The sequence below is a fragment of the Papaver somniferum genome, chromosome 2 (assembly GCF_003573695.1).
Source record: "Papaver somniferum cultivar HN1 chromosome 2, ASM357369v1, whole genome shotgun sequence".
NCBI classification, from domain to species: domain Eukaryota; kingdom Viridiplantae; phylum Streptophyta; class Magnoliopsida; order Ranunculales; family Papaveraceae; genus Papaver; species Papaver somniferum.
The window spans coordinates 43,674,945-43,691,771 of NC_039359.1; the positions used below are offsets into that span (position 1 = coordinate 43,674,945).

The 16,827-nt window shown below is 36.2% G+C and overlaps 1 protein-coding gene across 1 annotated transcript; it reads right to left on the reverse strand.

Moving 5' to 3' along the window:
* Positions 1 to 14,618: 14,618 nt before the first annotated feature.
* LOC113347496 (UDP-glucuronate 4-epimerase 1) lies at positions 14,619 to 16,497 on the reverse strand. Its single transcript, XM_026591161.1, has one exon. It carries the CDS (start codon positions 16,270 to 16,272, stop codon positions 14,977 to 14,979), a length of 1,296 nt encoding a protein of 431 aa, XP_026446946.1. The 5' UTR covers positions 16,273 to 16,497; the 3' UTR covers positions 14,619 to 14,976.
* Positions 16,498 to 16,827: the final 330 nt, after the last annotated feature.

Here is a 16,827-nt window from a genome sequence, read left to right on the forward strand (position 1 = left end):
CGATCAATTGGGAAATCCAACCTTTGGTTGTTGATTGAAATTGATTGATACTTGAATATTGGTCTTTGGTATCGTTCAAGTGATTTCTCTTGTATTCAATTAGACTCGTAGATTTCTATTTGTTTGAGTAAGTATTGAATCGAGAAAGTGAGATATAACTCTTTGATACACTTTTATTAAGATTGAGTCTGACTGTCTAGTTGATTCTCTTAAAATTATGTTGGATTTAGTCCATACAGATTGCTAAGAAAAATATTGGGTGTGGTTGTTCGACCACGCTTTTTCAATTGGTATCAGAGCAGGCAAACATGTTTAAAGACCTTACAAGTCTGTGTTTGTAGCGATCTGACTCTATGGACATGTATTCTATCTCCATAAACGTACCACCAGTTTTCGATGGCTCAAACTACCTATGGTGGAAAATTTCTATGCATGCTTTTCTTAAAGCTCGTGATTTTCAAACATGGGTACGTGTTGTTAATGGCTATGATCCTCCGGTTAATACAGAAGGCGATGTATCTATACCTAAGGATATTCGAAGATATAGTCCAGAAGAAATCCTTGATGCAGAGCAAAATTCTGACGGCTTAAATGCTATCATACATGCCATTACCCCAGATCTTCAGCACCATGTGACTACGTGCACTAAGTCTAAAGAATCCTGGGATATCCTAGAAACCATATTTGAAGGAAATACCAGTGAGAAAGAAGCTAGGCTTCAAAATCTAAATTCTGATTGGGAAAACCTTTGTATGGCGGATGAAGAAATATTTGATGAGTTTAATCACATAGTGTCTGAAATTTTTAATGCATCTTTTGCATTGGGTAAGACCATTCCTGAAAGGGGGGAAATTGTGATGAAAATTCTCAGATCGTTGCCATCTAGATACGATTCTAAGAAGCATGTCATCGTTGAAGGAAATAATATCGCAACGCTATCCAGAAATAATCTGGTTGGGAAGCTAAAGATCTTTGATCATGAGCATACGTCCAAGTCTAGTAAGGATGTTGCTTTAAAAGAACTAAAGAACACTAAATTACTTGATAAAAGTAAAAGTGTTTACGTATCTGAAGATGATCTTTCTGAGGATGATTCATCAAATGAAGATCTTGACAAGTCAGTCTCGTTGATCACAAGACAGTTTAGGGATCTTCTTTTGAAGAGAAGTAAACGGTTCTCCAGAGATAAATCCAAGTCATCAGATAAACCACACAATCGTGTTCCTCCTAAAAATAGGGATAATGATGAAACTGATGACGAGGATATGCCTCAGTTCTTTAAGTATAAAGGTTTTGGTCATTTTGAAAATGAGTTTCCAAATCGAAAGAAATACATTGGGAACAAAAGTCTTGCTGCAACTCTTGATGAAATGTCTGACAGCTATGATTCTAATGAAGACGAAAAATCAAGTGTTGCACTTCTTTGTGAAAATATTGATTTTGATAATTCTAGAAATACATACATGAATCTTGATATTCTTTCAGAAGAAAACTCAACCAATCTGGAAGAAAAAATTGTCTTTTCCATTAGAAACTCTGCGTATGACGTTTCAGGTACCATTATTTGTCTAACAGCTTGCACATCTCAGATGCCTGAGTTATATCCAAGATTGACATGCTCGTATTGTTCACTCAAATGTCATGAACTATCAAAGTGTTACAAGTACAAACACAAATTGAGACATGTCAACAAACTTCAACGAAAAGAAAATCGACTAGCAAACAAGCTTAAACTTGCTCAGAAGACCGCTGAGGTATGTAATATTTTATCTTCGTCTAAGAAGTTAGTTTCCAAGGATAAAACAAGACCATTAGAGAAGAAAGCATAGTCCAATAGTTTTGATAGACAAAGGTCTATGGATTCCTCTCAAGAAGAACATGGTGGACAGATTGTTGTTCACCGCAACACAACTTGATTGTGTTGATTTGGTGATCTTGTCTCATGTGCCTGATCAAAAGAGACAAGGTTGTGCACCTCTCAGGCTTTAGGAAAAGTTTGCTTTCACCTTTTCTTAGTTTTGTTTTTTGATACAAAATAGGAATCCCTGTCTATCAATAAAGTAGGGTTATTCTCGACAATTCTACTCTCTCTAGGGTTCAGAATTTTGCGTGCACGAACCTATTAAAGGTTACGTAACCCTACATTTCTTTTTCCTTCCCTGAAACTTCTTTTAACTTAAGACCACTTGTTGAGTTGAATTGTGATTTCCTCTCACAAACCCATACGCTTATGGATGCTCCAAGTATTATGCCTTCTGATGGAAAAGATGTTAATATGATTATCAAGACATCAATCATGAAGGAAAAAGAGAAATCTCCGTTGCCTCCAACTTTGAAAAGTAAAATAAGGAATGTGAGGAATCCAAGAGCTGTTCCTTCAAATGTGTTGAAGGAGACACGAAAGGAGATTCAACAAATAAAGGCTTTTATGCTTAATACTCATGAGATTCAGAAGGCCCTGGTTCGGCATCAGTCAAGAAAGTTTATTGATATTAACTCCTATCTCATGAACCTTATGTACCAATGGTTGTTGACGAAAAGGAGTTCAGGGACGATAAAGAATTCTTCAAAGGTCTTAACATCTAGTAAATCTTCTTATCAGAATTTTATTCTTGTGTTTATAGGAAGAATAACTAGAGTTTGGAATAGCCATTATTGTGATTACACATAGCTATGTCCAACGTTTCCATCTTCATGTTTTTTTAGGTTTATTTGCTTAAATTCTAAAAAGTTGTTTGGAAGATGATTTTGGCAGTATTAATCTTTATGGTTTTATACATTGCAAATTTGTTATTGGATATGTGCATTTGCGTCTGTGAACTATGATTGTCCCATACCTTGTCAAAAGTTAAGTCTTTCGCATGTCAATATGCATGTATTGATAAAAGAATGAATGACCTTTTGACATTACAAAAGTTTTAAGCCTATTATAGATAGGATGAACTTTTTTTTACAAGGATTATGTCTATTGTATTTCATTGTGCAAATAGTGATGGAAAATAGAATGAATCCTTGTCTATTCCGCGGTATTGATCTTCCCTGATCCATTTTTTATGTATATATTGTGTGGCTCCGTAAGTTCTCTTATGTCGAGCATGACCAATTGAATTGATCACACTCTTGTGATAATTTAGTTGTGTATTCCGATTAAATTAATCATGGTTTTCTTGTGGTTAATTTAATTGAGTATTTTTGGATTCAAATTCATATTCGTATGTGATTTGTTATGTCCAAATAAATCCTTCTTTTCTTGTGAAAGTAAGGTCGCTCTTGTTTTTCTTTCGAGAATGACATTTTATGGGGGAGAGTTGTTAATTAAACTTGTGCTTAATTGACAAATCTTTGTGGGAAGTGCGGCTGTGGAATATTATAGGGGTTATCTTATATCTTTATAAACTCCTTGATGAAAGCATTTAGCTTCGGCTATATGATTCCATGTGAGATGGAGTATTGTTAGAGCACTGCTCGGTCGAACTCGCATGCATTTCTATCTCAAGCATGTTTGTCAATGTAAGTGATCAAAATTATAAGTCTTGATTTCTAGTCTACTATTAGCTAAGTCTCGGACTAGAATAGAAAGTGTAGTTGAGCTCAAGACTCCATGGCGATCATCATACAAAGACTAAGAACTATTCAAGGAACTGGTGGAACTTCATCGACTAAAAGGTATGTGGAGATTTGAACTTATCTATCACTCAAAAGTCTATCTCCTATCTTGAGACAAAAGTCGTTTTGCTATATAGACTTTGATTATACACATTTGCTATTTCGAGCCGAGTTTATCTCGCTTATCTATTTCTCGAAATATGTGTTGGTAAACTTTTGCTTTGGCCAAGTTTATCTTTACTAGTGACGAAAGTCATGTTAAGTTTCAATCACTTGAAAATGGCTTTGACGAAAAATAGTTTGTGAATAACAACTATATAACATCCTTTAAGAATGTTTCAATGATTGAAATGAGAGTTTGGGTTATATAACCATGGTTGGATATAAGCATTGTGTGTTAATTCATACATGTATAAGTCCTTATTCCTTGAACCAAAGTATAAATACTTTGTTGCTGAGGAAAACCAGAACTAGAATCCGCGTACCCATTCCGCGTACCAAGTCCACGTACTGTCAAAGGTTCTCATCCCGAGAATTTCTACTGGATTTTGTAAATTGAAAACAAACTTATTCCGGGTACTTAAGTCCGTGTACCAGTCCGCGTACTTAAGTTGGTTATTTTCTAAAAACGATTATTTGTGAACTTAAACTTATATAAACTAAGGAATGCATAATTGCAAACCGTGGCTATAAAGTTCATGAATTGATTCGAGTGAATCAAATCGTTTTTGTTTCAACCGTGTCTATTATAAAGATCTAAGCAATTGAACAAATCTCTTACAAGTTCATTTGAGTCATTTGAACTAGTTATGGTAAAGAAAAATATGGTTGATATGAAAGTACTCATATGGCTAACCATTTGGTTAACTACTGTTGAACCAACTATATGTACATGTTTGGGTACGGTTACACAAACCTAGATATACGTGCATTTCATTTATGTGTAACAAGCTAAGTTTCGATCTAACGGTTGAAAGATATTAGCTTGAATCTAATCAGGTTTTCATTTAACGGTGAATATTAAATGCTTTGTTACTAAGGTAACATTGACTACAAACCACGATTTGAAAGACCATATAAGGGAGAACTCTAGCAGCTGGAAAACCTGATCCCCACACCTCATGTGTGATACTAGTTGTATTAGCTAAAGTCGATTCTCCTTTAACCTTAGGTTTCTGCCGATACCCTGTAGGTTAGCGACTTGAAGACTTCATTGGGATTGTGAAGCCTGACCGATATTACTTTTCTTGTAGTTGTGTGATCTGATCTTGTTTTTTCTATCGTACTAAGTACAATCATAAGATTGGCTTGAGATTGATTTCTCCGATAGGCAAGATATAAAAAAAGTCACAAACATCTTCGTCTCATCGTTTGTGATTCCGCAATATCTTCTTTCGCTAGTCGATTAAGATTATTGTGAGGTGATTGATAATACTAGGATGTTCTTCGGGAATATAAGTCCGGGTTGTCAATTGGTTCCTTTTCACCTTGATTTATCAAACGACGGAACAAAACTCGCAGGTATTTCTATAGGAGACGGATTTATCTATTACCGTAGACTTTTCTGTGTGATACAGATTTGTTTATTAAAGTCTTCGACTTTGGGTCGTATCAACTCTTAGTTGTGGGTGAGATCAACTAAGGGAATCAAGTGCGTAGTATCCTGCCGGGATCAGAGAAGTAAGGAGCGCAACTGTACCTTGGATCAGTGTGAGATTGATTGGGGTTCAACTACAGTCCAGACCGAAGTTAGTTTGTAGTAGGCTAGTGTCTGTAGTGGCTTAATACAGTGTGTGTTCAATCTGGACTAGGTCCCGGGGTTTTTCTGCATTTGCGGTTTCCTCGTTAACAAAACTTCTAGTGTCTGTGTTATTTGTTTTCTGCATTATAGTTTGTTATATAATTGAAATATCACAGGTTGTGCGTTAAATCGATCAATTGGGAAATCCAACCTTTGGTTGTTGATTGAAATTGATTGATACTTGAACATTGGTCTTTGGTAACGTTCAAGTGATTTCTCTTGTATTCAATTAGACTCGCAGATTTCTATTTGTTTGAGTAAGTATTGAATCGAGAAAGAGAGATATAACTCTTTGATAGACTTTTATTAATATTGAGCCTGACGGTCTAGTTGATTCTCTTAAAAGTATATTGGAGTTGGTCCATATAGATTGCTAAGCGAAATACTGGGTGTGGTTGTTAGACCCCTGCTTCTTCAGCAACCACTTCTTGTTTCTCAAGTTTTTCAACCTGAACCTTCATATCAACAAGATCAGCTTTTGTCTCCTCAATTTTATCTGTGAGCTAATCTTGATTTCCAACCGTCAATATGAGGTTGGTTTTTAGTTCTTCAAAACCTTGGATGTAGTCAATCATACTATCATAACGAATCCACTTGGTTTTGGTTGGATCTTGTAAATTGTAAGCGAAGAGACATGACTCATCTTGTGATCCAATTGAACTATCAGAATCATAATTAGACATGATTTTTGATATGTTTTTCTTCTTCCTTTCTGTATTGATTCCTTGACAATCCTTAACCTTTTGAGCTTCCTCCTTATTATCCTTTGAGACACTGCGAGTTACTGGAGGCATGCTCGGTTATTTAAATAGGGATTAATCAGGGTTTCAGAATACAAGAAAGAGATAGTTTCTCTTTAAGAAGAGACAACTTTTGGACCGAAAGATATCATGAAATTCCGAAAATATAAGAGAATATATTCTATTTCCTTTGTCCGAACTTCTCATGCTGGAAGGTTTATTAAAATTCGAAAAATTCTAAATAAAACCTATTTTTGGAAGATCTTGTTAAACATGAAAAATATTTAGACAGACATGGATTCGCAATCATCCATAAAATGTCACATATTTTTCTGATAAACAAACACAAAAAAATGTTCTCTTCATTTTATTGTGCTTTTCTCATCCATAATTAAGAGCACGGAAGGGGATGAGAGTGCACAATTTCGATACAACTAAGTCGTATCGGAGTAAGCTTTTTCTAGCTTACAACGAGTATAAGAACCATAGTTCATGTTTTTCCTTGGGAATTTCTGCCCAAAATATTTTCTCGCAGAATAATGATGTTTTCTAACTCTCGAGGTATGGTCATGTGGAGAAGATGTACTGATGTGATAATTTTCAGAGATAAACAAATATCTCTTAATTCTGTCAATGAGATTTTCAAAAAAAAAAAATTACTTCTAAGGATTTTCTTATGATTCACATCAGCATGATTATCTGAAAAAATTATGGGAAATTCCTGATTGTTTCCTTTAGCAGAGATTCTCTCTTTCCCTTTCTTCTGGAATCGTTCTTCATCAAAACAAAAATTGTTTCGATATGGGTGAGGAGGAACTTTTTTCCAGAAGCGATTATCAACTCTATCTTCTGATTCTTTTGAGTTGATCTTATCGGGTAGTGGTATATTCTGTCTTTCTACTGAGGAATGGTCTTTCACTTTTTTAAGACAAGAAAATTCTTTCAATATCTTTACCACTGTATTTTGAAGAAGTATAAGTTTCCTGTCAAGTGACTGAAAGTTGTGTTCCTTAAGATCACGTTCACGGAATCGGTTCAAAGTTTCCTTTTGACAAGATTTCATATGATCATCAATATATGTAGAAGATGGTTTCTCATCCTCTTCTGACTTGATGTAGTTAGGCAAACTACCATCATCTTGATATGTTTCAGATGTGACTAAACCAGTTTTATCACAGTCTGTAAAGTCGAGCAAGGACTTTTAGTTTCCTCAAAATCATAAGAAATCACAACAGCGTCACTAGTCAGAGTCATAGGATGTGTTAGGGTTGTTCACGGTCGGTTTTGGTTCGGTTTCTAGCCAAACCAAAACCGAAACCAATATTATTGGTTTCTAAAAATTTAAACCAAAGCAATCCATTAACCATTGGTTCGGTTTCCAAATGGTTCCAGTTGGTTTCGGTTTGTCCCAGTGGTTTTTGGTTAACCAATAATTATGTCAAACCAAAAAAAAAATACACAAATTTATAGATAAAAAAATCGTAGTTGCCGATAGTATTGGTTTACACAAATATACAGACAAAAAAAAATCAAGAATAGTTAAAGCTTACTCTAATTCTAGAGATCAAATGAAGATATATAATATATCTTAATTTAGATATTGACAAATAAAAAAGAAGGAAGACGGGAAGAAAAAAGTCGAGTAGCAGCAGCTGTAGTTGGGGGTGGAGAAGGGAGGCGGCTGAGAGAAAGAGAAAGAGGGAGAGTATCATAATGAAATATTAGATTTAGGGTTTCTATTTATCCTCTAAATTAATGGGTAGAATCTAATACTTTTAAATCGACGGTAGAAATTAAGTTTAAAAATTAATCGGTTCCCCAATGGTTTTTGGTTCGGTTTTCAGGTCAAACCAAAACCAAACCAGTAATGTCGGTTTTTCAACATTTTTTACCAAACCAATCCAAATCTAAATGGTTTGGTTCGGTTTCTTGCTTATTGGTCTGGTTCGGTCGGTTTCCAACGGTTAACCGACACCATGTTCAGCCCTAGTCTCTTTATCTTGAGTAAGAGATTTACCAAGAGCTTCTAATTTGACAGTGAGATCCATATTCTCTTTGGCTAGAAGATTCAGTTGAATGTCTTTATCTCTGATCTCATTCTTAAGAAGATTTGACTCTGTCTTTAATATCGTACAAAGATTTTATAGGTTTTAGGAGTTTTACCAACTCTTTATCAACATCTTCTTTTCCATCAGAGAACGACACAGATATTTTCACAACTCCAGAATCATGAGTTAACGAAGTGATAACATCTTCAAAATTTGAGTATTCATATTCTTGCATAATGTTAACTGAATCAGACATAAATTCAATTTCTTATAGGATGGATCGCACCAAACACAGATTGTTAGATCTTTTCGTGTTTGCCTGCTCTAATACCAATTGAAAAGACGAGGGTACCCAAATATACCTCAATCTAAAACCTTTCCACCTATAAGTCCTTTCTCCGAAAGTAATTGTCTATGGACTGAGTCGAGAAAATACAACTAATCGGTTCACACTTCGTGTAATCGTCTATGGATACGAGATCGAGACAATACGACAACAAGATAACTTGTGTGATTGAATATGGATACAAGATCGAGACAATACAACAACGAAGTATGTTTACTTGATAAAAGGTCCGGACTTAACCAAACACAATAGGATTTCTATCAAGTAAATAGGAATTAACGTTTGTGTATTTTACTTCTAATTATAATAAGACAATTATAATTGCGAAAATAGAAAAGTAAAAGGCGCAGTAAAAAACATTTAACGAGGAAACCGCAAATGCAGAAAACCCCGGGTCCTTGTTCAGAATTGAATACTCTCAGGATTAAGCTGCTATACAAAATCTAAACCAACTTCGTATAGTTGAGACCAAGCAACTAAACCTATAGTTCACTTAGTTTCGTCTGTATCCCTGCACCTGCAACTTGCAATAAGTCACGCACTTGGAACAATTCCTTTGGTTCGTATTCCAAACAGTAAAGGAACAACAAATATGTTCAGTAACAACTCTTTTCAACCAAGTGATATGAGTTTGACAAAAGGCTCTTCCGTTTATCCCAATAAACTCCTTTGTCGGGTGCCTAGAACTATCTTTTCAAAAACTACCAAAGTAATTGTTAAGATTACTTTTAATCACAAAGAAACGTATTGATGCTGATCTACTCAACTAATCAATCCAATCTATCACAAAAATAAACCGATTATAGTTGTTTCCTTTTCCAGCCGAAGCAAGTATTATGCACACCAAAGATTATGAACCCAAATCAGAAATCTTCTTCGTCTTTAAATCTTCTTTGATCTTCAATAAACACCTGCACACAATCAACTTGAACCTCTTGTGATCAATCACACACGGAACGGAGTCTGTTAACGGTGGATTATCACAAGACGTCTTTAGATCTACGAACAGTCTAAAGATCCCCGTCGAAACTTCGATCTAGTTTGAGTGAATCTTATATCAGAAGAGAAGATTCTCAAGCATAAACAAACTAGGTGCAATTAAAGTTCAACCACCGTTAGTCAATCAAATCAATCGAGAACTAATAATAAACTACAATTATCTAGTTTCCCACCAACGGTACTAATAGAGCTTCTCAATCCCAAAGAAGTCTTTAAACTAAGCGTCCATAAGAGATTTCGCCTAATTAGGGTACTTTCCTCTCCGAATAGGCGGCTCCACCAGTAACAACACAACTAGATAGTTTTGCTGGCTCCAAGGATTAGTTTGCTTGAAATGCAAACTTCAGTATTTATAGACAAGGAAGTTTGGACACCAAGGAATTTCCAAAACCGAATATTCTCAAAGATATGCAATAAAGGAAAAATCGGTTTTCATAATTCCTGGAAATGCTCTGTCCAAATATTGACCGAAATCACAGTAGAAAATCTCCAATTAGTAAATGCACATTACCAATTTTTATTTTCTAAAGATATGCATTTTAATTGCTGGAAATTAAAATCATATAAAATTAAAAACCTTAATTAAACGATTATAAATTTATTTCGATCCGGTATTATCCTTTAGTTATTAAGGAATATCTTTGAACAATAAAAAATAAGAGTTACTGCACATGTTCAAAGTATGTCGAAATCTTTACTTTGTAAATCATTTTTCATATTTACAATCTTGGAACCGATTTGCCACACTTCCAAACAAGTTTAGAATTGGTTCATCTAACTTGCAAGAACTATGTGATTAATTATCCTATCAAATCACCATTAATGGGTTTACGGTTCTACCTCAACATAAAGTTTCGGTTCTACCTCCAAGTGGGTACTAGGATCGATTACATTAGTTACCATAAAATGGCTAACTAAGTTTTAGGATCGGTTACCACTTCTTATGGTAAAACTTGTGATCGGTTGACCAAGTTATAGGATCGGTTACACCAACTTACTAAAACTTGTTAAACCTCTTACAAGGATCGATTACACTCTCTCTTGTGATCGGCCATACCTCTTACTAGGATCGGTTACCCAATGGCTAGTATTTATTCATGCCAAATTCAAGATATCAATCTTACCATCTTAGGTGATTACTTAAGATCGGTTTCACTAATAAAAGTCATACCAATACAAAAGTCAGGCCTTGTGAATAGTTTTACCAAGATACATAAACAAGTTATGAGCGGTTATACTAAACACAGATATTGGTAACTCAAAAGATTTGCAATGAATAACAATACCAATAAGCCTAGCGATTTCCCTTTCGATTGACAAAACAAGTTTATGAATTTACTTCCTTTAAACGAATGTAAAACATTGTTTCCTAGGACGAAATCTTCATCCATACCCATACATAATCACAATAGCATTCATACGATTATGTCGATGTATTATATACGAAGTTCAAAAGATAGACGTTATACTTTGTATTGTAATTCCTTAATACTATGTCTAACTAGAGTATAATCATTCACAGCTTCGCAATTATGTTTTCAATATGCACGACTTGAAAGATACGTTAGGGAATGAAACAATTCAAGTCAAATACTACTAACCTCAAGTGGAAGGATGATGTCGTCGTTGTAGCTCCTTACTTCTTCACATTCTTCAAGTCTTCACATAATACTTGTAATGTCTCATATCCTAATACTTTCAAGCTAACCTATACGAAGTTGACTCTAGTAAATAATCAAGCGACCCTTTAAATGGGTTTTGGTTCACTAAAATATGACAACCAATCTTGACATACCAACGCTTGGTGGGTTCAACCGAGCTATGCTCTAACAATCTCCCCCTTTGTCAATTTTAGTGACAAAACTCTTACATCATATGGATAAACAAATTACAATAATTCATTATACATACGCTTGATTCCCAAATTCAACAACACAATAACCTGTATACATTCAATCCTTTAAATGTCGTTGTTGACATTATAATAACAAATCTAATACTCCCCCTAAAGGTAAGATAGGTAGATGACTGAGCAGAATATCACTATGCAAGGTATAAAACGGAGATGACTGAGCAGGCGCGTGATAGTTTATCCAGGGCAGTGAGAAGGATGAAGAAGTATGTTGATTTACGTCGCAGAGATGTGGAATTTGAGGTTGGAGATATGGTATTGTTGAAGCTAACGCCCCAGATTTGGAAGAAGATTTCTAGCAGGAAAGTGCACAGAGGCCTAATTCCAAGATATGATGGTCCTTTTGAAGTGATGAAAAGAGTTGGTAAAGTGGCTTACAGATTCGTTTTGTCGAAACGATTGAAAGTGCATCCCATTTTTCATGTCAGCTTCTTGAAAAGTACCATCCTGATTTGCTGGACACTTCAAGACAAAAAGCGAAGCGTGCACCAGTAATCAGATCGCAATTTGACAAGCCAGTAGAGTGTATACTTGATGATCGAGTTGGGGGGAAACGCAAGAAGAATATGAGAACTTATTATTTGGTAAAGTGGCATGGTTTACCAGACTCTGAAGCTTTTTTGGAGAAGGATAATACATTGTGAAAATTTGAAGAACAAATCCAGACTTACCCGCAACAAAAAAAATCGACGAGGGCGTCGAGTTCAGCTGGTGGGGGAGGTCTATGACCGGTCGGTCAAGCGGCCTACTACATGGCATAGGCCAATGATGCATGGTGCATCCGGAGTTGCAAGGTAGGACAAGGCATGGGCCAAAAAAGGTTTGAACATGGCCAAAGATGCGAGATTAGCATCAAGAGATACCAAAAGAGTTTGGCACATAGCCGGCGTGCATGTGGCACGCAAGGCTGCAAGCAAAACTTGCATCATTGGGGGAATGATGTTCAACTATGATGGTCGTACTTTGGTTGGACAAGCTACCATGGCGCAGCAAGATAGATGACATGTGCCAGGCACATGATCTTGACGGTTATAAGTGGTTACACGGAAATAGTGTTTGCTTTATGTGTTTCTAATGCTAGGAACTTCCTGTTTGGCTTTAGGAGAGGAGTTGGGCAAGTTGGCACGGTTTGCCAACTACCTTGTAGTAAATCTGTAACTGCCAGTCAGTTACTTGTGTATAGCTTTTGTAAAGCTATAAAAGCATGATCTTGTGATGAGTTGGTTGTCCGGAATAAGAAGAGTTGTGCAACCTTAAGTGTGCGGCATTTGTTATGGCTTACTGTTTTATGCATCAAGTGGAGTGTGTATACTGTTTTGAAGGCTTGAAAGATTGTGAGCAGAACCTCTATCAAGTATGGGTTGAATAGAGTTTCAGCCAAGAAATGAAGAAATTGGCTAAGGACAAGTTGACTGAAATTGTGCTTTGGAGCACAATGCAATTGTCAAGATTGGTTGTTGCATTTGGATAGTTTGAACATGTGACACTTGGCTTACTGGTTAAGCAGAAGGCTATAAGTTTGTGGTTTGATTCCCCTAGGCTTTTTCTTTTATCTTTTATAGTATATAAACACTTGGTCAAGAATGGGAATTGACTGGTCAAAATTAAAAATTGGTCAAGAAGCGTATCTTTTGAAAGAACCTTCCCGTTTCTGGATAGATTCGCTTCTTACTCGAGTCGAGAGCGTTTTAAAAACCATCCTTGGAGGCTTGGCTTCGAAGAACCTTCAACACTATAACTCTGCTATTTTAAGCTAAACTTTAACTCTGCTTTTTTAGCTAAACTTGCTTTGGAGCTTCTGCGTAACCAACAATCCCCTGGGCTCAGATTTTAACGTCTAAATACTTCCTTCTTCTCCATCTTATGAAAGATCCACCTCCAACAGTTCATAGAGCAAGCTGGACATGGCAGAGCATCAATCATCAATTGTAACTCATCTATAAGTATGCTAAATGGCAACCCTTGTTATCTGCAGCTGACCTGAACACCAGTGATCACCTCAGCTGCTTGACAACACCAACCAGCAATGCATATCCCTTTTCTAGGCACCTTTTCTCTTATCACTCAGTGGACTCCATCCTTACCATCCCTCTGCAACCTCAGTAGCTCATCACCCAGACAATTAATTCGGCCACTCACAAGTACTGAGATATTTACTCCTTAATCTACTTACAAGCAATTACGCAGGGACAACAATTCTAATTCTACCTTTTAGCTCAAGCTTCAACTACTTCTTTGGAAGATACAACAATCTTCCTGGGAATACCAGATTGTTTCACCATGCCACAAATCAGCCTCACACTTGTGTTCTCTGCAACAATCACCTAGCTGCCTGAAGACACTAATCACCTTTTTTTACACTGCCCTTTTGACAAGGCTATCTAGTTAGCTTGTCTTCCTCAGCTCCAACATCCAAGTCAACACCACAATAACCTTCAAGTATGAATTAAATCCTGGATTTCCACAATGAACTTATCAGCTTTCGAACAACTCCTCAACTCATACATAATATTGCCCGCATCTATTATACTAATTGCCAAATTATCATCTTTCAGCAACAACAACCAAAATCTGAACACAGCTTTTTACGGCACACACTCGTACATAGTTCAACATCATCTCATCAGTAATAACACTTATTCATCCTTGCATACCGCATTCGTTACATGCTTGATATTACTCCTCGCTGGACTCCAAATATAGATGCTTCATTTCATAATAAATTTTTTTAGCTGGTACAGCCTCTGAAGCCAGTGATAATGCAGGGAAATTACTTGCAGCCAAGGGACTTCTAAAAAGATCCCAGCATGCTCATCAAGCTGAGTCTTAGATAATGTTCAAACCTACAAAATGAACAACCTGTCTTCTGTTTGAAGGAAGAACAACTTTACTCTCACCATCATCCATTTAACAAAACCCACTCTTAGTTGCTGCCTCAAAAGCTGAAGCAGGTGTCTTGCACCGAGATACAATTTTCTGCTAATGATTCTTTTCATGCACTAGTACTTCTTTATTGTCAGTAGATTTAGGTAAGTGTAAAAAGACAAAGATTAGTCTCTATTTCTAAGATAGTACCCTTTCCAACATCTCTGAACCACTGGAAGCTAATCCCTGCTGCAAACTTAGCAATGAAATCTTAAAAAGTGAAACAGAAACATATATATTATGAGTTCAACGTACATTTTATATATATATATATATAAGAATTCAAGTTATAACAATTTGATAATATCTTACAAAGGGAAAACAAACACACATGAGTTCATTGAATTCTTTGGTCATATGAATACCAAATCAATGATACTACAGTAATACTAAGAAAGGAGATTGAACATTGGTTGCTTCGCTCCCTTTCTCTGTCTCAAGTGGTGGCTCAGTCTAGATAAAAGCCAAAGAGGTATTTGGTTGGGACAAGTAATGCAACAATTCTACCTTCCTAAACACCACCCTCAGCTTAAATTAGCAGCCCCAGAGTGGAAAAACTGAACTGACATTTACAGGAAAAGAAGAATAACATCTTCTCCTCAAGTTACAGATTTCCCATTATACCCATAATACGAAAGGTACCATCTAACGAATTTCTTCAACCCTGTTTGTAAATCAGTAGTTGGCTTATACCCAAACTCCTTACTAGCATAACTTATATTAGCATGAGTAAAAGGTACATCACCATTCCCAGGCATATCAATAACATTCTTTTTCGCTTTTACTTTCAAATGTCTTTCGAGTATCGACACTAACGTAGGTACTGTAACTGGTGAAGTATTACCCAAATTAAAAATCCGATAAGGTGCCGGCCCACGTTTTTTGCCACCAGTGCCTGTACTCTTCCCTGATGTATCTAATGATCCAATACAACCTTTAACAATATCATCAATATAGGTAAAATCTCTGGCTAAATCAACCCGGTTTTTTCCACGGTATATCGTTATGGGTTTTCCTTGTAAGATATTTCTTGTAAACGAGAAATAAGCCATATCAGGTCTTCCCCATGGACCATAAACCGTAAAAAATCTTAACCCCGTTATTGACAAGCCATAAATATGATTATAAGTATGAGTGATTTCTTCACCAGCTTTCTTTGTTGCTGCATATAAACTAGCTGGTTGATCCGTGCGATCCGATTCAGAAAATGGTACTTTTTCATTCAACCCGTAAACAGAACTTGAGGAAGCCCAAACAATTGAAGGTTGAGGATTTGCAGATTTGCATATTTCAAGAAGATTAACTAAACCAGCAATATTACTATGAACATAAGAACCAGGATTTTCCATTGCATATCTAACACCAGCTTGTGCAGCTAAATGCATAACGTGAGTAAAAGCAACAACATCAAATAGTTTTGCTAATAATTTCGCATCATTAATATCACCTTCAACAATGAATATACCATGATCATTCAAAAGTGATTTCCTAGCTTTTTTCAATGATGGGTCATAATAACTATTGAAATTATCAATACCAACAACACCGTCACCTCTTTTTTTCAAGGCGAGAGAAACATGAGAACCAACAAAACCAGCAGCACCAGTAACTAATACAGACATACCTGGTGACGATGAAGATCTTCTCTGAAGAATTTGAGCAGAATTACGAACTTGTTTCTCCCATTGAATACCACCCCAAGAAGCAGTAAAATATTTACTTCCTGTATCGACGAAACTCTGGAAACTAAGATATGAAGCTGTCAAAGCAATCAAGAATAAAGCCCATAGAAATAGAGTACTTGTAGATGAGAAACATCTGTGTAATTGTCTATTCATTGTTTGATTCTTTACTTTTCCTGGTGTTGATGGAAACAATTCTTCTTCTAAAGGCATATTTGTAAGATTCGGCTTCTTTCAATAAAGAGATCTTGAAAAAACCAGATGCAGATTTTGATTTCTCTGAAGATCTTGAAGGAAAAAAACAGATGCAGATTTGGATTTGTGAGGAAAAAATACTATTTTTCTGTGGACCTGTTGTCAAAGGGGAGAATGGTAATATATGGTAGTATTATATATATATATGGGTAAGGAATGGTAACAAAAATCAAACAGAATGTACGCGTAAACGCGTTATTAGACAGCTAGAAAGGCTTGATTATAAAGAGAGATCAAGACTCCTTTTTGCATAGTCCAGAGTCCAGAGTCCAGATTGCTTAATTTCTTCCTTTCTGTCTTCCAATTATTAAGGTCGGGTTTTCTAGAGTTTGTTAAACCTCCGGTTTTCAGGGGCCACTCAAAAGTAGGGGTGTCAACGGGTCCGGGTTCTCCCGGGTATCACTAGACCCGGACCCTACTTATAAAGGTTGGATCCGGGTTCTAACGGTTCCGGGTTCGGTCCCGGTACTTGTGGACCCAGAACCGGACCCGTTTAAATATCCGGGTACCCGC

Excerpts from the sequence above, each read along its gene's own strand:
- LOC113347496 (XM_026591161.1), bottom strand. The coding sequence starts at position 16,272 with ATGCCTTTAGAAGAAGAATTGTTTCCATCAACACCAGGAAAAGTAAAG.